At 44.8% G+C, this 23,711-nt stretch overlaps 2 protein-coding genes and 1 long non-coding RNA gene across 3 annotated transcripts in view; 1 reads left to right on the top strand and 2 right to left on the bottom strand.

Moving 5' to 3' along the window:
* AVL9 (AVL9 cell migration associated) overlaps nucleotides 1-12,544 on the bottom strand; it is a 40,518-nt gene extending 27,974 nt beyond the window's left edge. The window contains exons 1-3 of the mRNA XM_079947589.1: nucleotides 12,389-12,544; nucleotides 2,490-2,610; nucleotides 399-484 (exon numbers count right to left, since the gene is read on the bottom strand). Of these exons, the coding sequence (XP_079803715.1) occupies nucleotides 399-484; nucleotides 2,490-2,610; nucleotides 12,389-12,484 (303 nt within the window). The 5' untranslated portion in view covers nucleotides 12,485-12,544. The remainder of the gene's footprint in view (nucleotides 1-398; nucleotides 485-2,489; nucleotides 2,611-12,388) is intronic.
* Nucleotides 1-23,711, bottom strand: part of LOC307199684 — a 99,616-nt gene that overhangs the window by 69,762 nt on the left and 6,143 nt on the right. The gene's annotated exons all lie outside the window — the stretch shown is intronic.
* Nucleotides 16,560-21,768, top strand: LSM5 (LSM5 homolog, U6 small nuclear RNA and mRNA degradation associated). The gene is made up of 5 exons (XM_079947675.1): nucleotides 16,560-16,704; nucleotides 18,755-18,850; nucleotides 19,337-19,364; nucleotides 20,848-20,920; nucleotides 21,667-21,768. Exons 1-5 carry the CDS (start codon nucleotides 16,659-16,661, stop codon nucleotides 21,697-21,699), a joined length of 276 nt encoding a protein of 91 aa, XP_079803801.1. The 5' UTR covers nucleotides 16,560-16,658; the 3' UTR covers nucleotides 21,700-21,768.

Raw genomic sequence — 23,711 nt, 5'->3', positions numbered from 1 at the left:
TCTCCCATGTGACAGGAAGGAATTCAGAGTCTTTCATTTTGCTTAACCATGGTTTATCATTTCACTCAAACAAACTGTGGCTTATATTAACTATATTTTGTTTGAAACAAAGGCCACTATGAAAAGTTCCTCGACAATTGCCAAATGCTAAGTCCAACAATTCACAAGAACTGAAAAAAAACTCAAACATATGACAGAGGCTCTGTCATAAAAAGATTCAGGAAAAATATTACCCTGCATCAAGGTCCTTAAAGACTTAATGTTCACATTATACCAATATCTGCACCAGTACTTTGTACAAATGGTCAAATTTGGAGGATGCCAAAGTGGAGAAGCTACCTAAGTTCCTGCACAAGACCTTTTTTCTTTTAATGTTCACACACTTGCAATATAATTACCTTAGCTTCAATCTGCCTGTAGCATGAGACGCCATACACTGTACTTCGATCTCCGCTTCTTGGTGGCAAGTGAAAAAACACAGTGTCTGAAAGAGGAATGAAATGGACTTAGCATTCACTAAAGGTATCACATAGAGGTATGAAGTTTCTACAGTGTTATCCTGCTCAGTATCACTCTGAGAGCCAATTTGGTAGCTAGCCTAACATGTCCAGAAAAAACTAAAACATTATGGTGTGGAATAGTGGGTAGAACATGGGTCTACATGAGTATTTTATATTACCATGCAGAGCCTGCTCAAGCTATTTTACTGCCCTGGGGGAAATTAATTTTGCTCATCCATCAATGGATCTTTTTGTAACAGCCAGGAGTGCACCTCAGTCAGCAGCGATATCTTGCAGCTGCTGCTCCGTATCCCATTCCAGGGAACTATAAACCTGCTGCCCAAGAACTGGCTGGTTAGTTGAAATCCGCAGGTGAAACTTGGCACGACCACTGTTCCTTGACTCTTGACACCCTCTCAAAATCACCGGGTCACAATGCTGCAATGACAGCAGAAACCACAACCAGCCTGTGATCCCAATTCTGTCAATGAGTCTCTTTGTCTCTCTCCTTTCTTGGCTTATTTCCTTCTGGCTGGTAAGGAGAACTACTCTGGTTTCTAGGCCCTAACTGAAGTTTTGCCTGAGACCTACCTTTTTTTGGCCATTCCTCAACTTCACACCTCCACCACCCCTGGTTTCCTTGGCTTCCAGCTTTTCATTATGCTGCTTACTTTACTGAACTTTCTTTAATCACTTTGTTTGTTGACCAGCCAATCTCTCCAGCCCTGTCCCATAGGAGAGCCTCATCAGCTGCTTCTTGTCATTTGACACTGCCTCTAATCTTCTCTCCAGGGTTTCTCTTTCTCAGGGCTCATCCACACTTCCACTTTCCCCCAGGAAAACCTGCTCTTCAGCACTGAATCTGAGCAAATGTCATTAGAGTTTTCGCAGACTTATGTGTGCTCCGATTCAGCAGTAAAGAGGTTTTCCTGGGGAAAGCGCCAGGGCAAACAGAAAACCGCTTGGACCCATGCACTCTTCTTTCAGTCACTTTGCCTTCACTCCCTCCCAGGATTTCCCAATCCACCACACCCATATGTCAGGTTTTAATCCCAGCCAGACTGACATTTGCTTTCCTCACAGAAGATGGACAGCAACCAATTTAAGTTTCCTGTTTAAGTGAACATTCCAAACCCCACCTTCCGCAAATTTAGCTAATCAGGGTTAGAGCCTTTATTGTCAGAAGTGCATCAGGATAAGCCAAATCTGGCACCTTAAAGCATACTTCCTGCCAAATCTGAGGCAAAAAAGGTATAGAGAAAAGTTTGCTAATAACTTGCTTGTCAGCTACTTTAAGAGCTGGCCAGGGTGGGGCTCCTGTCCACCATCTCTCACTCCCACTTCAAATGAAGAAAAAGGCTGCTGACCAAGGTTCTACAGATATAAAATTAAGCTTCTTGTGATCAACTGGATTTTTTGTTTTAAATTGACAGTATTAATCGGCAAAGAACATCAAGCTTGAATGGCAGCCTTACAAGAAGAAAGCACTTGCTCTAAGACCAGCTGTCTCACACTTTACAGCCAGAGAGAGAGATACCCAGGAGAATGCTTTCAACTGAACAGGTCTGATTGCTTTGTTGCTATGATAGCTTTGTAACCATTACTTTTGCTTTTACCAAAACTATGCCCTAATGCCTCGTTGCCATAGGAACAGATTGGCCTGCAGCTGTGTTTTGCCTTTGCATTTGGGGCTGCGACATCCAGGAATGTTTCACTTGGTGCAGTTAAAAGCAGGTAAACATTAACTAGTTAGTGTGTGCCCACTAGTCTATGTACCAAATTTGTGTATGTCTGTCGCCTTGCCTAATTTCTTCTCGGTGGAATATTTTGCGCCTTACCTTTGAAGCCACAGGGGCTAGAAACCTGGTTTCTATAAAATAAAATAAAATGCTGAGATTTTCAGGGTGCTGAATTCTTCAGTCAGTGCCCAGTTCTGTGCTTGTTCACGTAACACAAGATTGGGCAGAAACATCCCAAATGACTACTTACCTTCCTGATAATTGTGAGCCCCATCTGGCAATGCTAGGAAAGGCAAGTATTTCCATTCCTCTGGCAAACTGTGATTGTCGTGGCCTTCTCCTGGGATTAGGGGAGGGTAAGAGAACTCAACCTGCAAAGAGGCATAATATGTTCAGTGAATTGCTACATGGGAACAGAAGACTGACCCACCAAACCCAGCAGCCAGTAACCTGATCTAAGTGAACAATGGGTAAGCAATCCCTTTGTGCTTCTTTTCCCTAAAACAAATAATTGTTCCCATCAACCCAGTCAACGTGAAAAACAAACAAGCGTGAAAGTGTAAGACATTAGGGATGATGGGGGATAATGGATACCACGACATTGGGCATCCCTTCTCTAAGGAAAATTGTAAATATGGATGTGCTTTGCATCAATATGTAAAACAAACCAGCTGACAATCCTCCATAAACCTTTGCTTATTGTACATATCCCTCTCAAGAGACTGCCAGCTAATGCAGTGTTCACAACAACTTCAAACTTGCTGAAAGCTAGAAGATAGGAACATGGCAGGGGGTTGGACTCGATGGCCCTTGTGGTCTCTTCCAACTCTATGATTCTATGATAAAATGCGCAGAATGAAATTCAGTGATAACAAAACAAAACAGCGGTATTACTGAAGAGACCAAATTCATTAAGACACATTACAGCATATGTTAAATGGCCAATATTGTGCAAATTCAGTTTATTTCTCAAAATAGCAAGGGGGGTTCCTCCCATGGTGTTGCCCTTCGTACTCACTAATGGAACATTTTGGATTGTGAATTTTAATTCCTAAGAGCAGAAGTGGGGTTGAAATACAGACCATCTCCTTCCCCTCCACTTTAAAAAAAACAAAATCCTCCAAAAGGTGGTGAAGTAGTTAATATTTTTAAGTAAGACCAATTTAGGGAATTATTGCCATGTTAAGGTGTGGTCAAAGTCCAAGTACTGTCAGGCTCTTACACACACAAAATAACATGACACTGAAATTAATGAGTCAGACTCTGCGTGCAAAAAACTCTTGTCTGTTCATCAGACCCCGCTAGTGTAAGAAGGTCCACAAGATGTAGGCTGACTATGCTCTTTCCAAAATCCTTTCCTGTTTGTTGCCTCTAAATTCCACCTAAAATTTCATAAAGATATAGCTTTGTCATTCTTTTAAAAATGTACCTCAGTACACAAAAAGTAACTTTTTTATTGACTAAAATAACACAATTAAGAACTATATTTTATTTTTTAAACCACAGAGTAATGCAAGTATAGAACAGCCCTGTTTTCAGGAAATCTAATTTAGGAAAATAAATGGATTCAAGGTGAAAAGCCCTAGTTCTCTGCAGAATCATCATTCAATGATAATAGCTTCAATACAAAAAGCTCATCAAGGAATGCAAATTCAGCTAATATAAGATTCTACCACAGATCTCCCTAATCCAATTTCAAAAGCAGATGACCTCTTTCTTCCTTATGGCATATTCACAAAAGGCAGTTATCCGAATGGGAAACATCAGTGTCACAAGGTAGGCATCGGAGCAGAAATTATGACACTTCACTCTAATTGGAGCAATTTGCCAGTCAGCGGGTAAGAACTTTATTCCATGTTGTGTCAGGCACAAATTTCTAATTCATAGCAGGGACAGTAACCCACGGAATACAGAACTCAAGAATGCCCCAGAAATGACTGAAGCCTAATTATATGACCATTTTTCTGTCTTGTCAGGATCGAATCAAACTGAAGGCACAGTTTGTTGTGAGCATGCCCAGTTTTTTTGCTTAACTTTTGAGGTTTTTCTTTGTACAAACGGGTACACAGGAGAGAGACATGTTAATACTTCTGCTGCTGTTTAAAAAGGTTTCTTACGTTTACTTATCAGTTTGTTTTATTTTGGAATTACATAAGCCACCTTGTGTACTCTCCCCCCTCGCCCAGAAAAAAGATGAGATTTATAACAAGTTAAGTGAAGTCTAGTGGGATGCGGGTGGCGCTGTGGTCTAAACAACTGAGCCTCTTGGGCTTGCTGATCAGAAGATCGGTGGTTCGAATCCCTGCGACGGGGTGAGCTCCTGTTGCTTGGTCCCAGGTCCTGCCAACCTAGCACTTCGAAAGCACGCCAAAAAGTGCAAGTAGATAAATAGGTACTGCTCCAGCGGGAAGGCAAACGGCATTTCCATGCGCTGCTCTGGTTTCGGTGTTCTGTTGTGCCAGAAGCGGCTTAGTCATGCTGGTCACATGACCCAGAAAAACTGTCTGCGGACAAATACTGGCTCCCTCGGCCTGTAAAGCGAGATGAGCACCGCAACCCCAGAGTCGTCTGCGACTGAACTTAACTGTCAGGAATCCTTTATCTTTTTTAAAAAAGTGAGGTCTATTATGGCTTATTTACACATTATGCTTATATTTGAAATGATGAGGAAGAAAGATTATAATTTCATAAACTCTGCTCATCAGCTCTGCAGGACAGTTTCAATTTATCCTCCTTCTTATAATGAATTTGGTGCCTTATGCAATGCTAGCTCTAGCTATGGCTAATTATCACAAATGACAAGGCACCCACAGACCGAAAAGGGGCTCAACCAATTGCAGAATCCAGCTTGTAGCTGAACATGAGTTCAAATTGGAGCTTTGACAAACAATATATTATATATTTTTGTTCTCAAGGAATGTTGTCCAGAATTGCTTATAAAACAAGTAACCTTTACATCTTTAGGGAAATTGTGTGATTGAGCAGAAAAGAAAAGGGAAAACATTAAACAATGTGTGTTAAGAATTATGGCAAACATATTATAGTAACCCAACCTCCACGTTCCTACCACATCTGGGAAAATAGTTGCCACAAACCAGTCACACGGAAGAAATATAATTGGTCTTATAAGTGTGAGAAAGCAAGACAGCTAATGATAGTTCAATTACCTGCGAGTTAAAAGGCTACTTTAGACACACCCAAGGTATACCCTGTGGGATTTCTCGCTTTTTGAAAAACAGTGTGTACCTTATAACAAACAGCATTTGATATTCCTTTCAGTTTCAAAGAATTGTTTGTCCTGAGGCAGAAGGGCTGCTATTTGGGAAATATAAACATAAAGCACCACTGATAGCATACAGTTCTTTGGAATCATAGAATTGTAGAGTAGGAAGGGACCCTGTGGATCATCTAGTTCAAGATGAATTTTAACAGGGAGAAATGTAAAGTATTGCACTTGAGCAAAAAAAATGAGAGGCACAAATACAAGATGGGTGACACCTGGCTTGAGAGCAGTACATGTGAAAAGGATCTAGGAGTCTTGGTTGACCACAAACTTGACATGAGCCAACAGTGTGACGCGGCAGCTTAAAAAGCCAATGCAATTCTGGCCTGCATCAATAGGAGTATAGCATCTAGATCAAGGGAAGTAATAGTGCCGCTGTATTCTGCTCTGGTCAGACCTCACCTGGAGTACTGTGTCCAGTTCTGGGCACCACAGTTCAAGAAGGACACTGACAAACTGGAACGTGTCCAGAGGAGGGCAACCAAAATGGTCAAAGGCCTGGAAACGATGCCTTATGAGGAACGGCTAAGGGAGCTGGGCATGTTTAGCCTGGAGAAGAGGAGGTTAAGGGGTGATATGATAGCCATGTTCAAATATATAAAAGGATGTCACATAGAGGAGGAAGAAAGGTTGTTTTCTGCTGCTCCAGAGAAGCGGAGACGGAGCAATGGTTCCAAACTACAAGAAAGAAGATTCCACCTAAACATTAGGAAGAATTTCCTGACAGTAAGAGCTGTTTGACAGTGGAATTTGTTGCCAAGGAGTGTGGTGGAGTCTCCTTCTTTGGTGGTCTTTAAGCAGAGGCTTGACAACCATATGTCAGGAGTGCTCTGATGATGTTTCCTGCTTGGCAGGGGGTTGGACTCGATGGCCCTTGTGGTCTCTTCCAATTCTATGATTCTATGATTCTAGTCCAACCCCCTGCAATGGAATAATATGCAGCTGCCCCATACAAGGTTTGAACCTGCAACCTTGGCATCATCAGCACCACACTCTAACCAACTGAGCTCTCCAGGACTCAGGAAGGGAAAGCTATCAAAAAGGTAATAACCTATGTATTGGATGGGAAAGGGCAGTATAATTTAATCAGTAACAAATGGTCCCTCTGAAAGGCAACCATCATGTGACTTATCATGCCAAACCGTCAGGTACTGTTGTCAGTTTCTGAGTGAAGCTCAACTGCCTTCCTAGAAAAAGTATTGGAACAGGACTGAAGAAAGGAAGTGCACTCAGCCATCAGCTAGGGGCGCTGGGGCCACAGGAAGCTCACCTACCCAATGCCTCTCAGGAATAGCATAAAGGCAACTTGCTCCATCCATCAGCACAGAAGGAACACTAACAGGAAGATCACTTTTCTTCTCTTTTTTTTAAAAAAAATAATTTTTATTAACTGGCCAATCACATCAAATTAAATCACATCATATAAATTCCGAATTACAAAGCCAAATTTTTAAATTTTGTTGGGGGAACCCATACTTCAAGATCCAAAGGGGAATTCAGATCATCTTCTTATTACTGCGTTAATGTCCAAATCAGTCCCAATCAGTCCAAACAACGTTCATAATTCTATCCAGTCTTATCTTGGTGTTGCCACATCATATCTTGTTCGTATAATTTCTCTTTTTCCTTTACGATCTCTTCTGTTAGTCTCCTTAAGTCGATAGCAAGTGTAATAATCCTGTGTGGATTTCCCGTTCCTCCACTAAGTCCAGATGGTTTCCATATATCTCCTTCGTAGATAACATCACTTTATCCATCGTAAATTTTGGCATTTGTCGCTCTTAAGTCCTACCGAGGAGTTGATTCACGATATGTAAACAACTCTATTTCTCTCTTTCTCCTCCCAGACCCAAGAGCTCCCACAATGCCTCACAAAATGGCGAACGGCATTTTTTCCTGACTGCGTCACTCCAAAACTCTTAGCTTTCCAGCTTCATCTTGAAACATTGCTTTGGATCGAAAGTTTATCTCCACACAGCCTTAAAACCACAGCTTAAGTCCTTAATTTCTGACTCATTAGGGGAGGGGGATTCTTGTTAAATCACATAAAAAGGTAGAGGCAGGTTTCCCCCCCTCCCCCCTCAGTCATTACCGTATCTTGACGTTCTTCTCGTATTTTATTGTTGTCTTGTTATCAGAGATCTCTTCTGTCAGCAGTATTTACTCCTCTTTTTCCTTGATGTATGTGCAATTAATCATGTCCAAATTATTTCTTTTAAAGATCATTGCAACCAGCGGCGCGAATCGGGGACGGCGTCGAGGAGTGCCGAAAATCCCACAGGAGGGCTTTGTGCCTAGTGCCCCCACCCCCACAAATTCGGGGGTGGTATAGGGCACAGCAGGCAAGGGCCGTCCCCCCCATAATCCTGGGGGGGTTAAGGAGGCTAATTACCCCCATCATAGCCTCCAAATTACCTCGTGTGGGTCGGAGAGATGTTATTGTCAGCCATCTTCCGATGCGCCACCTAGTGGCCCCCCCGGAAGATCACTTTTCTTCTCTTTCATGCCTGAAAGACCACTTAGCTGCAGTTGTCTGTTATCCTGGGAGTGCAGAAATGTGGGGGGAAAGGACTCTCTGGCTCCATCCATCAGTCAAAGGAACAAGAGCCTATCACTATTCAAGCAATACCAGCACTAAGGGACAATCAGCTTGCCAAACAGGATATATATGCTCTCTTATAGATCACTGCCTTGTTTTGGTCTTGATGAACTGATCTCTCTTCTCCACTTTTTCTCTCTACTCTCTTTTCCTTGTCTTTTTTAGTTTGTAAGCCTAAAGGAAAGGCCTGTCTCCTTTTCTGCTTTTCTTTTCTTTTCTATTCTGTGTGCTGCTTTGAGAGACAATAGCTGCCTGGAAAGTAGCAATCTGTGTGATGGGCGGGAAAAGGCAGCAGAATTTAATAATTAGTACCAAGAAGGCTGATCGCCGAAGAATTGATGCTTTTGAATTATGGTGCTGGAGGAGACTCTTGAGAGTCCCATGGACTGCAAGAAGATCAAACCTCTCCATTCTTAAGGAAATCAGCCCTGAGTGCTCACTGGAAGGACAGATCGTGAAGGTGAGGCTCCAATACTTTGGCCACCTCATGAGAAGAGAAGACTCCCTGGAAAAGACCCTGATGTTGGGAAAGATGGAGGGCACAAGGAGAAGGGGACGACAGAGGATGAGATGGTTGGACAGTGTTCTCGAAGCTACCAGGATGAGTTTGACCGAACTGCGGGAGGCAGTGGAAGATAGGAGTGCCTGGTGTGCTCTGGTCCATGGGGTCATGAAGAGTCGGACATGACTAAATGACTAAACAACAACAAACAAATCTGAAGGGCAACCATCGCTTGGTTGGCTGCATCAAACAGTTAGATGCTGGGGTCAGTTTCTGAGAACTGCCTTCTTAGACACAGTACAGGGGTCTCCACTGAGTAAGAAACAGTGTTCACAGAACAGAATCATTGTATTGTATAGCTGGAAGGGATCTTCTGACCTAGACCAACCCTCTGCCCTGAAGGAATCTCAATTCAAAGCATACATGACAGATGGCCGTCCAACCTCTGCTTAAACACCTCCAAGGAAGGATTGTCCAAGGGAGTTTTTTCCATGACTGAACAACTCTTAACCGTTGAAGCAGGAGGGAGAAAACTTGTTTCCCAAGAAATGTCTATAAAACATGATCAAACTGTGCCAACTTTCGTCAGTCAATTAAGTGCCCACCAGGAAGAATGTTACACAAGTCTGAGTGAACTTATCATAAGAATACACAAAAGGAATGTAGCAATTGAATTAATACACACACACACAAAGAATCAGCCAGCCTGTGACCAAATCCCAGGCAAGTTTACCCATAAACAACTCCCACTGAGTTCAGTAGTGAATTTTACTCCCTAGTCAATGTGCTCAGGACTATGAAGTTTAGCAACATGTTTTTCACAATCCATTTTCTGTCTTTGTCAATTCATAATCATTATTTTACATTTAAAACGGCTAAGTTGCCAGATACCTTTACCTGATAATACTCACAACTTGTTCTGCCACTTCTCTTCAGATCTACCTGAAATTTGGCACCTTCTGCTAAACATACAACCTTTTGAGTCTGAAACCTGAGAAAATCTTTTTTCTAACTGAGTAAATGTTCCCGTATATAAATGCGGTGTATTAACTACAGCTGACAAATCGAGTCATTCCTTCTTTACAAACTAAGTTCCGTTGATGCCAGACAAAGTAATCACAGCCTCACCCACAAAGCACAATATATTATTTAAACAAGGTCAAACAAAAAAATAGTCTATTCATAAAGCATGGAAAAGAAACAGCCTTAAATCACACATACACATATTTATTACACTTAAGTTCTATACATGTTTATCTTGAAGGAAGCTCTCTTGAATTCAAAGCACATACTTCCAAGTTATAGGATCTTAGCCATAGAAATGTGCTTCATCATAAAAGGCCATACCTGAGTCTCACAGTATGTCACAAATGTATTGCAGCTCAAGAAATGTACTTTTTTATTTGCAGGTTAAATATTGCAAGCAAGGGGGTGGGGTGGGGCAATAAAATATTCTATGAGTGAAAAGAATGAGCCTCTGTAGTAACTCTTCACCTGATGCCATGCTGAGCTAGTATCACACTCTTTCACTTGCTACTCAGGTTTAATGGCCACTTTTAGGTACATTTTTTTTTAATATAATATATATCTATATGCACTCCGTGCAGGCACTAACAAAATTTGTCCTATTTCTGGACTTAAAAAAAATTCTGATGGGCCACTGCTGGAAACAGGGTACTGGACAAGAGGGAAATGTGTCTGAAAAGCCAGGGTGGATAAAAAGCAATGGTTTTTAAAAATAAAATAAAAATAAAAATCTTTTTTTTATTTAAATGGGATTTTAAAAATAAAATGCTTTTGGAGGAAAAATCTTTCTAAAGATAGTTTTCTATTTAAGTTACATTATAGTCCAAATCAGGAAATAAGGATTTGTTTTAAGTTTTTCATGTGTGCTAAAACTCAGTCTAAGTTTCTTTTAAAAAACCCAAAACCGTTTAACCACATCAGTTAACAAACATGGATACATATGCTATAATGTTATTCTTTTAGTTAAATATTATTTTTCTGCTTCCAATAAATTACAGCAGAAAAGTTGTCCAACTATAAACAGTTAACTTATTAAACCTCACAATAATTTCATAATTATCTGTCTATGTATTTCTAATAGTATAACCAAATCAGTAATTTTTGATATAACTGTAAAAACTACTCTGCAAATTTATTGTTCCAAAAAATGAAACCTTCATCTGGTTGTAAATATTAAGATTATACCAACAAGAATGAGTCTTTCTGTAAAAAAAATGATTTAAATCAAGTCTTACTGACTAGTGATTTAAATCATGATTTAAATCGGTATCATTTATATCAAATCCACCCTGGTCAAAGCTCATCTTGTCTAACTTCAGCAGCAGAGAGGGCTCTGTGATAGGAGAGCATGCTTTCAAGAGCATTCATTTCAGATGACAACCCTTTAAAGTCCCTTTCACTGCCCCATTCCCTTATTTAATGCCTTCCACAAGCAAGTACAAAGATAATTCTGCCGGCATATGTGTCTAACGCCACAGAGGTGAGCCCAGACCTCATTTTACTTACCTCCATGCACAGGATTGCATGGCGAGTCCTATAGCTAGCAAGTATGTTTGGGATTATTTCACAGAATGATAGATTAGAAATTTGGAAGGGGCCTTGATGCCCATCTAATCCAACTCCCTGCAGTGCAAGAATCTTTTGCCCGATGTGGGACCTGAACTTGCAACCCTGAGATGAAGAGTCTCATGCTCTGTCACAGACTGATGGTAGCTATCCATCATCAAACAAGTAAACTAAAATCTGCACTCCACAGCCGTTGTTGTTGTTAATTTTATTATTTGTTCAATTTGCATACCGCCCTTCATCCGATGATCTCAGGACGGTTTGCAGCCTAAAAATGCAAAGTAGTATCAAATCAAGGATACTGCTGTAATGCACATTTTCCTTTTGAGGCTGTGTTACATGCAAGCAGGTGTAAACAGGACCAGCCTGGGCCAACAACAGAAACCCTCCTTTTGCGTTGGAGGTGTTGTTGTTGTTGTGTGTGGTTTTTCTTTGCGGGGGGGGGGGGTGGGAACCATCAAGCGGTGTGCAAATTATTCACAAAATAAATAAATTAATAAATAAATAGGCCAAGCGGTTTAAACAAACAAACAAACAAAAACAACCCTCGCCTTGCCCAAGGCGAAAAGGCACCTCCACAATTGTTTTCCTTCTGGCTGATAATTGGTGGTTGGAGCCCACACAGCAGGGCGGCTGTGGGCAGGATCCGTGCACTGCAAGGGGTTGGTCTAGAATTCAGTGTTTCCCAACCTTGGACCTCCAGCTGTTTTTGAACTACAATTCCCATCATCCCTGACCACTGGTCTTGCTAGCTAGGGATGATGGGAGTTGTAGTCCAAAAGCATCTGGAGGCCCAAGGTTGAGATCAGTGTTTCCCAACCTTGGGTCTCCAGCTGCTTTTGGGACTACAATTCCCATCATTCCTGACAACTGGTCCTGCTAGCTAGGAATGATGGGAGTTGTAGTCCCAAAAAACAGCTGGACACCCAAGGTTGGGAAACCCTGGTCCAGTGTTTCCCAACCTTGTGCCTCCAGCTGTTTTTGTACTACAATTCCCATCATCCCTTGCCACTGGTCTTGCTAGTCAGGGATGATGGGAGTTGTAGTTCAAAAACAGCTGGACACCCAAGGTTGGGAAACCCTGGTCTAGATGACTCTTGAGATCCCAAGTCTACGATTCTCACGCGTGAAAGGGGCTTAAGGGAAGAGAAGAAGAAGGAGACGCCTCCTCACCTGGCAGCCCTTCTTGTGGTGGAAGCCGACCACCGCGATGTGCAGCACGGGACCCCGGGGGTGCAGGTCGCCCTTGGAGCAGCCCCTTCGCTCCATGAAGGAGCCCGGGAGCAGCAGCGCCGCCGCCGCCGGAGGAGGTTGTTTACGGGCGCCGCTTCCTTCCGCGGCCCGCCGGCGCCCGTCCTCTGAGCATGCTCCCTGGCCGCCGAGGAAGCCGCGCCAGGGGGGGAGAGCGGGCCCTGCCGGCGAGGCCGGAGCAGGAGGAGGAAGAGGCGGCGGCGGCTGCTGCTGCTGCTGCTGCGGGGAAGCTGCCAAAACAGGGCGGCCGCCTTCCCCGGTTACCTGAGGATGATGGTTCCTCCTGGCAACCGGCGGCCAGGGCTCTGTTCTTAAAGGTGCAGCCCGGCGGAGGATGCCAGACCCCCCCAAACCTCGGGGGAGCTCAGTGTAGTCCCAGAGGAAAGAGAGGGAATGAATGAATGGCTCTTTATTTGCAAAACAACAATAACAATATACAAATAGCAGCAGTGGCGTAGCGTGGGTTGTCAGCACCCGGGGCAAGGCAAGTAATTTGCGCCCCCAGTAGTGATGTATGGAAGTGAGAGCTGGACCATAAAGAAGGCTGATCGCCGAAGAATTGATGCTTTTGAATTCTGGTGCTGGAGGAGACTCTTGAGAGTCCCATGGACTGCAAAAAGATCAAACCTCTCCATTCTGAAGGAAATCAGCCCTGAGTGCTCACTGGAAGGACAGGTCCTGAAGCTGAGGCTCCAGCACTTTGGCCACCTCATGAGAAGAGAAGACTCCCTGGAGAAGACCCTGATGTTGGGAAAGATGGAGGGCACAAGGAGAAGGGGGCGACAGAGGACGAGATGGTTGGATAGTGTTTTCGAGGTTACCAGCATGAGTCTGACCAAGCTGCGGGGGGCAGTGGAGGACAGGAGTGCCTGGCGTTCTCTGGTCCATGGGGTCACGAAGAGTCGGACACGACTAAACGACTAAACAACAACAACAACAACAACCCATGGATTTGCGCCCCCTAACCCTAACCCCCAGATGTTGCGTCCGGTGCGTCCGGGCCCCCCTGCACCCCCCACGCTACGCCACTAAATAGCAGAAATAAAAAGTCGATTATATAAGGACTTTAGGCTCCTGAATCAGCAGTCAAATAGCGGACCTGATTATGATTGCCCCAGCTAAAAACCTTGCAACCTTTGCTGTCCGCTGCTCATCTTGATCTGCTAAGAGAAAGGACACTGGGGCAGTGGTTGGGCGACCCAGAATGGACAATAAAAGAGGGGCGATAACATCATTCCTCAAGTCTTTATAAAGAGTGCAAGCCAGAAGGGCATGCACCACCGATTCAATACTGCCATCTCCACAGGGACATAAGCGTTTTTCGTGTGGAATCTGTTGGAACCGTTCTTCTAGTACAGTCGAGGGCAATACATTCAATCTTGCGAGAGTAAAAGCATGTCTATATTTTAGAATTGCTAGATTATGCAGATAGGGTGCCAGATGGGAGAAATGGGAAGGTGGAAAATAGTCATACCATGGGCAAAATTTCCTTATTGTGGCCAAGTTGTTCTGACGCTCGACATCATTTAGGCGCAGATAAATTAGACTTGAAGTAGCCCCAGAGGCTTGCGCATTTCTTTCTCTATCACGATTGTACATCGCCTTTTTTCTGCCAAGGAGCATGTGGTTCTCCCCCTCCCCATGTTGTTGTCCTCGCAATAGCAACCCTGCATAGGTGCCAGGCCCTGGAGCAGCCACAAAATTTCCCATGAAGGGGCCAGGCACCCACGGATTTCTTTTCCCCTTCTTTTTTAATAATTTTATTTGGTTTTACAAAATCACACAATTAACATTCTTGAAAACATTGCAATAAAACAAGATTCTTTTGAATCTTAGGACTTCACTCCTCCCCTCCAGGAATTCCGAAAGGCACCCACAGATTTCGGTGCCAGGGCCATGCATGATGTTGCATGGCACCCACAGCCCCAGGGACCCACGGTCGCGGGGCCAAGCTGGCACTCCTGCAACTCTGCGAGGAAGGTTAGGCTGAGCGATACTGGTTGGCCCAAGGTCTTTTTTTTTTTAAAAAAATAATTTTTATTAACTGGCCAATCACATCAAATTAAATCACATCATATAAATTCCGAATTACAAAGCCAAATTTTTAAATTTTGTTGGGGGAACCCATACTTCAAGATCCAAAGGGGAATTCAGATCATCTTCTTATTACTGCGTTAATGTCCAAATCAGTCCCAATCAGTCCAAACAACGTTCATAATTCTATCCAGTCTTATCTTGGTGTTGCCACATCATATCTTGTTCGTATAATTTCTCTTTTTCCTTTACGATCTCTTCTGTTAGTCTCCTTAAGCCGATAGCAAGTGTAATAATCCTGTGTGGATTTCCCGTTCCTCCACTAAGTCCAGATGGTTTCCATATATCTCCTTCGTAGATAACATCACTTTATCCATCGTAAATTTTGGCATTTGTCGCTCTTAAGTCCCACCGAGGAGTTGATTCACGATATGTAAACAACTCTATTTCTCTCTTTCTCCTCCCAGACCCAAGAGCTCCCACAATGCCTCACAAAATGGCGAACGGCATTTTTTCCTGACTGCGTCACTCCAAAACTCTTAGCTTTCCAGCTACATCTTGAAACATTGCTTTGGATCGAAAGTTTATCTCCACACAGCCTTAAATCCACAGCTTAAGTCCTTAATTTCTGACTCATTAGGGGAGGGGGATTCTTGTTAAATCACATAAAAAGGTAGAGGCAGGGAGCTTCATGGCTGAGTAGGGACTCAGTCTCAACCACTATGCCACACTGGCCAATATCGTCATCTCCATTGTATGCCTCCTGTCCATAGTGCTCAAGGCAGCTTGCAAAATGGGAAGATTTACCATGGCGGCCAAAGTTATGGGTATCATGTGGCAGGACAGAGCCTTGGACAAAGTCTCTCCCAAGTCCACATTCCCAGCATGTTCGCAGTCCTGTCTCAGCAACATCTATGCTGGCTTGGTCATATCCACAGAATGAACATGTGGACATGTTCCTATTGGAGAGCTGGCTGACCAACTATGCATTACAAAGATGTCTGCAAACATGAAATGAAGGCTGGCAACATCATCCCTGCCATGTGGGAATCCCTGTAGGCAGCCCTGCACAGGGAAGTTCTTAATGTTTGATGTTTTACTGTGTTTGATGTTTTAATTTGCTGGAAGCTACACAGAATGGCTGGGGCAACCCAGTTGGATGGGTGGCATATAAAAAAATAATATTATTACTACATACCAATACTACTACTACTATAGACAAATGCAGTGCCTTTGTGGGTTCTCTCGCCACATACACAACAAGAGGTTGCGGTGGTTAGGAGGCTGGGCTTGTGTGTTGCTTTCCATCATTTGCCTCCCTTCAATTAAGTTAACTGATTCTCTTTCCTCTTTCAGCAGATAAAATTGGTGGGTGGGGACCATTAAGTGTATGGTTATAACACAGGTCAGGGCACAAGTCTGGAACATGTGACATCTGGCCAATGAAAATCAGCACACTTGTTTGGGAAACCTCATTGCAAATGCTATTTGTTGTATTTAGGAAGGGCAGGTACAGGAATTGGGTGGGTACTGACTGCTTTACTAATCTCCAAGGTTAGAACACAAAACGACGGGCTAAAATCCATCTTTTTGACATGCTGCAGATTTTAAAAACGGGTGGATAACGCAACCCATATTTTAAAGGGATGCAACCCTCGGAGGCCTGATGCTTGTGCATTTTCAGAACTCCGGCCTTTCGAGTCCTCCTTCGACCAAAATCCAAGCGCCCGAGATTTTCCATACCAGGGTCCAATCTAGGAACAGGTGGGCGAAAAGATACCCTTGAGCATGCACAGAGTGCCTTCTCCTTTAGGTCTTTGGAGGCAATAAAAATTGTTCCAGGAGATGCGTTTCGGATTTAAAGCAAGGTACGCTTTAAAAAAAGAAACAAACCAGAGTAGACTTTAGCTTTTAAAGTTAGCGCTCGGTCGTCACGTGCCCCTCGGCCTCGACTTGCGCTGGGACTCCTCTCCGAGGGCTGTCCTAGTTCGATTGCTCTCTTATCGATTCGCTGAGTCTGTTCAAACTAGAACAGTCTGCTCTGTTATGAGTGGCCGGGGGCGCAAGAGCCCGCCTCCCCCGGCATTTATTTATTTATTTATTAAACCAGTGAGCAATAAGAGGACGGCGAACTCGATTAGTCAGGCCTCGCGGCAAAATGGCGGCCAACGCGACTACCAACCCGTCTCAGCTGCTGCCTCTCGGTAAATGAATGGCGGGCGCTCGTCTCTGAGCGGTGTAGCCGGGGGAGAGGGATAAAGAGAGGGCGGGAGGGGGAGGGGGAGGGGGAGGGGGGAGAAATGGGGTGGGGGAGAGGGAGAGTGGGAAATGGGGTGGGGGAGAGGGAGAGTGGGAAATGGGGTGGGGGAGAGGGAGAAATGAGTTGGGGTGGGGGGGGTGAAATGGAGTGGGGGAGAGGGAGAGTGGGAAATGGGGTGGGGGAGAGGGAGAAATGAGTTGGGGTGGGGGAGGTGAAATGGAGTGGGGGAGAGGGAGAGTGGGAAATGGGGTGGGGGAGAGGGAGAAATGAGTTGGGGTGGGGGAGGTGAAATGGAGTGGGGGAGAGGGAGAGTGGGAAATGGGGTGGGGGAGAGGGAGAAATGAGTTGGGGTGGGGGAGGTGAAATGGAGTGGGGGAGAGGGAGAGTGGGAAATGGGGTGGGGGAGAGGGAGAAATGAGTTGGGGTGGGGGAGGTGAAATGGAGTGGGGGAGAGGGAGAGTGGGAAATGGGGTGGGGGAGAGGGAGAAATGAGTTGGGGTGGGGGAGGTGAAATGGAGTGGGGGAGAGGGAGAGTGGGAAATGGGGTGGGGGAGAGGGAGAAATGAGTTGGGGTGGGGGAGGTGAAATGGAGTGGGGGAGAGGGAGAGTGGGAAATGGGGTGGGGGAGAGGGAGAAATGAGTTGGGGTGGGGGAGGTGAAATGGAGTGGGGGAGAGGGAGAGTGGGAAATGGGGTGGGGGAGAGGGAGAAATGAGTTGGGGTGGGGGAGGTGAAATGGAGTGGGGGAGAGGGAGAGTGGGAAATGGGGTGGGGGAGAGGGAGAAATGAGTTGGGGTGGGGGAGGTGAAATGGAGTGGGGGAGAGGGAGAGTGGGAAATGGGGTGGGGGAGAGGGAGAAATGAGTTGGGGTGGGGGAGGTGAAATGGAGTGGGGGAGAGGGAGAGTGGGAAATGGGGTGGGGGAGAGGGAGAAATGAGTTGGGGTGGGGGAGGTGAAATGGAGTGGGGGAGAGGGAGAGTGGGAAATGGGGTGGGGGAGAGGGAGAAATGAGTTGGGGCAGGGTGGGGGAGGTGAAATGGAGTGGGGGAGAGGGAGAGTGGGAAATGGGGTGGGGGAGAGGGAGAAATGAGTTGGGGCAGGGTGGGGGAGGTGAAATGGAGTGGGGGAGAGGGAGAGTGGGAAATGGGGTGGGGGAGAGGGAGAAATGAGTTGGGGCAGGGTGGGGGAGGAGAAATGGAGTGGGCTGAGGGAGGGGGAAATGGGGTGGGACAGGGAGGGGGAGGTGAGGGGAAAATGGGGTGGGGAAGAGGGGGAGAGAGGGGGGAGGATGGGGGAGATGAGAGGAGGTGTGAGGGGCAAGTGCAGCATTTGTACGTGTGGCATCATGGCCACATACATACCTGGGGCAAAGTTACACACAGCATGGAGAGGAGGGTTCTTTCCCTCTCATGGCATCAGAACTCATGGGCATCCAATGAAACCGAATGTTGGACGATTCGGGATGGATAAAAGGAAGCGTTTCTCCACGCAGTGCAGTTAGTTCAACTGTGGAACTCGCTTCCACAGGAGGCAGCGGTGGCCCACAACTTGAACGGCTTCCAAAGAGGACTGGACAAATTCACGGAGGATAATAAGCCTAGCAGTGGCTACTAAATGCAATGGCCTTCACAGCTGCAGACAACAATGCTCCTGAATGCTAGTTTCTGAAAAGCAGGGAAAGGTTCAGAACTGAAATCACATTAAAATTTGAGGCTCTAGCAATCCTTTTATTTTGTATATGATCATAATCAGCTCCCAACTGCATCTTTTGAACTTTGGGATTATTTAATTGACCCACTGGATTTATTTAATGATGTAATATGCTAGTGTCCCCTGCTAATAAGATTGCTTTTAGTTTTGGATACAGACTGTTTTTTAAATGAAGTATGTTTAAAATCATTGGTAACTGAAAACACATCTTGAAGAAAGAGACAGTGCTCATACATTTGTACATACATTAGTAACTGCTAATTAAATGCTTTTTCTGATTAACAGAGCTGGTGGACAAGTGCATAGGCTCACGAATTCACATCGTGATGAAAAGTGATAAAGAAATTGTTGGCACACTCCTAGGATTTGATGACTTTGTCAGTATCCTTTACAGGGAATAATGTGGAAGCTTTTGACAGTTTGCTTTTTGGGTTCTGTGTGGGTTTTTTTGTTTTTTGTTTGGTAAGCAGCTGCCACTGGGCTTCTGCAAATACTGTGTCTGCAATACTGACAGGTGGTACCTGTACATAATGGATGGGTTATTATATCCTTGTCCTCCCGATGCTGCTGGATTATATCATCCCTCACAATTGGCCATGCTGAATGGGACTGATGGGAACTGGAGTCCAACAAGATCACATGTTCCCTACCCCTGTTGTACATCATTCTTCCAGGCTGCAAGCCTAGCACCTGTTGTACATGCTCTGAGACACTTGTGTGACAGCCATGTATTCTATGAACAGGACCTACACCTTGATAATATAAATACACCGTTAGCCATCTTGAATATCTACTCATCTAATGAATGCAGGGGGAAATGTGAATCACTACTTTTGTAGTAACTTTTTCCTTGACATCAGGCTTCAGACATGGTATTGGAAGATGTTACAGAATTGTAAGTATGGCTGCTTCTGGCTTTCAATCTCAGCATATCTTGTACCAACAGCTGTCTTTACTTTCACTCTTCAGAACTTGCTCTCTTGACCTCTCCCACACTTGAACATAGGCTGACAATATTAGCTACTTTTGTGAGGCATGCTGTGTAATACTGTTCACCAGTTTTCAGAAAAAGCAGAGCGCAGGTGGCGCTGTGGGTTAAAGCCTCAGCGCCTAGGACTTGCCGATTGAAAGGTCGGCGGTTCGAATCCCTGCGGCGGGGTGCGCTCCCGCTGCTCGGTCCCAGCGCCTGCCAACCTAGCAGTTCGAAAGCACCTCCGGGTGCAAGTAGATAAATAGGGACCGCTTACCAGCGGGAAGGTAAATGGCGTTTCCGTGTGCGGCTCTGGCTCGCCAGAGCAGCGATGTCACGCTGGCCACGTGACCCGGAAGTGTCTCCGGACAGCGCTGGCCCCTGGCCTCTTAAGTGAGATGGGCGCACAACCCCAGAGTCTGTCAAGACTGGCCCGTACGGGCAGGGGTACCTTTACCTTTACCTTTTTAATTCTCCTAAGGTGAGAGTGGAGCATTATATTAGTGGTACGAGGCACCAGCTGGGGAACCCCCAAGGCTCAGAGCTCAGAAATTGGTAGTGGGACTACGATAAGGGGTCAGAGGGAAAAGAGGGAGCAGACTGGGAGGAGGTGGTGTTGGAAGTTGAAGAGGTAACAGGGTTTAGTGAGCAGGAAGAGCCTGTGGTAGAGAGCAGTCCAGAATCGGAGCTGGAGAGGAGGGGGGCCAAGAAGCAGATGAGGTGGACCTCTGAAGAAGCCAGGGCGTCTCCCCCTCCTATTGTGACCTGTTCCCCTCCCCCCGGTCTCCCAGGACCAAAAGAAGTATAAAGAGGGTGGAGCAGAGACAGACACATCAATGGAGTCTCAGATTGCTTGGGAAAGACCCAGGAGAGGTGGAGACTTAGGCAGCTGTGGGAAGACAGGGACCTTCAGTCCTCACAACTGCCTCGTTGAGGCAAGATCTACTGGGAAGAGTTGCTGTCTTCACTAGACTTGGCCTCCTGAGCTGTTTGTTTCTTTGAATGAAGAGTTAACTTCATTGATGCTGTGTGAGTTATTATTATCCTGCTCTTGGCACCTGCCTCCTGACTCTGGGGTGCTCCTCTCTACAAATCCCCAGACTACTGTGGCAGCATCTTTCAGAGGTACTCATTCCTTACTTTTCGCGTTAGCTATATAAGGGTACAGTTGCAAAAACTTCCCTTCCCAGGCTATTCTAGGAAAGTACCAATTGCAGAACAATGTGGGTAGGATTGCTGCAATTATTTATCTTACCAGTTTTCCCCTCCAGGGACGTTTGGGTGACTCTGGTGTGGAGAGTAGCAGTCTCTTATCAGATAATTAAGACTTGAATGAAAAATAGGTAGCTAGTTTTCCTCAAACTTTCTAGTTTTGTATCCTTTTTTCTGTTTGTCTTGTTTTCAACAGTGAGATCACACCTGAAGGACGAAGAATTACAAAGCTAGACCAGATTTTGTTAAATGGAAATAACATAACAATGGTAAGTAATTCTTTTTACATTTCTGCCCCTAGTTAATTCCTGCTAACTAGGCAAAACTGTAGTTAACTGTGGAAGCTTGGTTAATTCAGAAACTCTTGTCAGAAACTGAAACAGAATCCAATAAAATGCCAAAAAATTGAAGTGGTATCCTAAAAAAGAACTGAGATGTTGCATGTTCTGAGTCAGATATGGCCTATTTTGGGTGGGGGTCTCAATAAATGTAAAACAAAGGAATACAAGCTATTCTGATGTAATTTATTTACAGACACACATGTGTATATAATCTTTTTTGAGCTGAAAAATTCAAGGTGTCTTATACAATGGCCTGCTTCACACAACATGCTAAGCCTAACCATGACTTGGTGAGAACGTGGGGGGGGGGCATGTCCCCAGAGGCAAGCTCACAGCTGCCTTGCTGCTCCTTCATCCTTTTAGCTGCCAAGATTTGGTCTAGATTACCATCTGCACCAGAGCTTGCGGCTAAGTTCTCTCCCCAGTAACTGTGAGCTATAACCAAGTGTGAACCTTGTTTGACTTAGTGTGTTGTATGAGCCAGACTGCAAATGGTGGGAGGAATCTTGCTGCCTGAGACGGGTAATCAGGGGGCGGCTCTGCCAGACAGAGAACTGGTCTTGCTGGGCATGTTTCTGTAGCTCCATCCTCGAGAGAGGGTAGAATGGTTGTACATAACTTTTCTAGATGAAATGCTTATGTTCTTCATCTTCTCATGTGAACTTTCTTTTCAGCTGGTTCCCGGAGGAGAAGGACCAGAAATGTAAATAAAGTCATATGTCATCATTGAAGACTTCCTGTTAAAGCTTCTGTAGGAATATATTGATGAAACCTGAGGCGTTTTTTATTTTTATTTTTTACATTTATATAAAGGCAAATTTCCATTTCAGGAAAAATGCATCGTTAACAAAGACTTTGTAAGTTAAAATCATGACTTTGTTGTAAAGGCAAAATTAACTTGCTGTTCAGAGCAAGGCAATAAAGAGGTTTTTTTTTTAAAAAAAAATAACCGTATTGAACACAGTTGTTGTTTTTGTAACTCTGGCATTTTAGATGTCAGATAAAACCAGGAATTTTGAATGGTTCTGGTTCAGGCTGCTTAGAACAGGTTTATGAGCTGGTTATAAATATTTCTTACTTTTTATCTGTATCATACATGAGCTGGTTACGCTGTGGTTCATAATGTGTGGGGGAATTGTTTTCTCATGCATTTCTCTCCAGCTTTCCTTCCTCGTCCCCACAGCCTAGAGTTTTAGGCTGTGAGAGCAAATATCTTGCTAAAATACCTTGTGATTTTATTTCCTTTAGATGAAAACAAATGTTAACTGCTGTCAGGGAACTGCAGGCAGCGAGGGAGGAAAGAATTAGAGCAGTGTTTCCCAACCTTGGGCCTCCAGCTGTTTTTGAACTACAATTCCCATCATCCCTGACCACTGGTCTTGCTAGCTAGGGATGATGGGAGTTGTAGTCCAAAAACAGCTGGAGGCCCAAGGTTGGGAAACACTGAATTAGAGGATACAGGGAACGATCTCCACTGCTCAGTACTGAGTCCTCCTCAGAAGACAGAGAAGAGGATAGTGAGTCTGGGGAGGAAGGGGTTCTTCAGAGAGAGGGGGATCCATGTCACAGGGAAAGACGGAAGGGGCTGAGCCCTTGGTTGTGTTGGTCTCGAGGGAGAGGGAAAAGAGAAACTAGTGAGAGCAACGCGTCATGAGAAACGGTTTGCTTTGTTTATTCTGCATGTAATCTTGTCAGAAGGAAATAAAGAAAGGAATTTATGGCTGGCTGCCGGGAGTGTTTTCTCTGCTAAGTGCAGCAACGCGTGCAGGTGGCTAGCTGACAACTGCTCTGTAGGTTGAGATAAAAATAAGTAAAAGGAAGAGATTTCTATCGCCAAATTCTTATCATAGTGTACCAATTGCTCAATATCATTCACCGTTAAAACACTATTCTGCCTTGCCATAGAAGTGGCTTATCTACTTAAAAGATGTTCTCAAGAACCAAATAAAGTACAGTGGATGCTTGGGTTGCAAACGTGATCCGTGTGGGATGCACATTCGCAACCCGCAGTGGTGTGTCTGCGCACACATGGGTGTGCACACATTCGGCGCTTCTGCGCATGCGCAAAGCGCAATTTAGCGCTTCTGCACATGCGCGACCACCGAAACTCGGAAGTAAACTGTTCCGGTACTTCCAGGTTTCGGCGGTCCGTAACCTGAAAAAACGCAACCTGAAGCGACTGTAAGCCGAGGTATGACTGTATATGGAAGGAAGAAAATGTACCTGTATCCTTTATAAACAACAGACACCACAGTTAATTCCTATAATATTTAAAGCAATTCCAAACTGGTCTCATAGTACAATGTTATCATTATTCATAGAATTGCTGATTTGAAAGGCACCATGAGAGCCATCTAGTCCAACCCCCTTGCAGTGCAGGAATCTTTTGTCCAACATAGGGCTCAAACCCATGGCCGTGAGATTTAGGAGTCTCATGCTCTACCCAGGGGTCAGCAAACTTTTTCAGCAGGGGGCCGGTCCACTGTATCTCAGACCTTGTGGGGGGCAATGAACAAATTCCTATCTCCCACAAATAACCCAGAGACACTGATTCCCGGACCATCCGCTGGCCAGATTTAGAAGGCAATTGGGCCACATTTGGGCCAGATTTGGCCCCTGGGACTTAGTTTGCCTACCCATGGATTGAGGTAAAACAAGCACAAAAAGCCTGGTCATACAGTGGTACCTCAGGTTACATAGGCTTCACGTTACAGACTCC

The sequence above is a fragment of the Podarcis cretensis genome (assembly GCF_951804945.1).
Source record: "Podarcis cretensis genome assembly, chromosome: 12".
NCBI classification, from domain to species: domain Eukaryota; kingdom Metazoa; phylum Chordata; class Lepidosauria; order Squamata; family Lacertidae; genus Podarcis; species Podarcis cretensis.
Note: the sequence above shows the minus strand (reverse complement) of the source record. Positions and strands in the feature narration are given on the sequence as shown.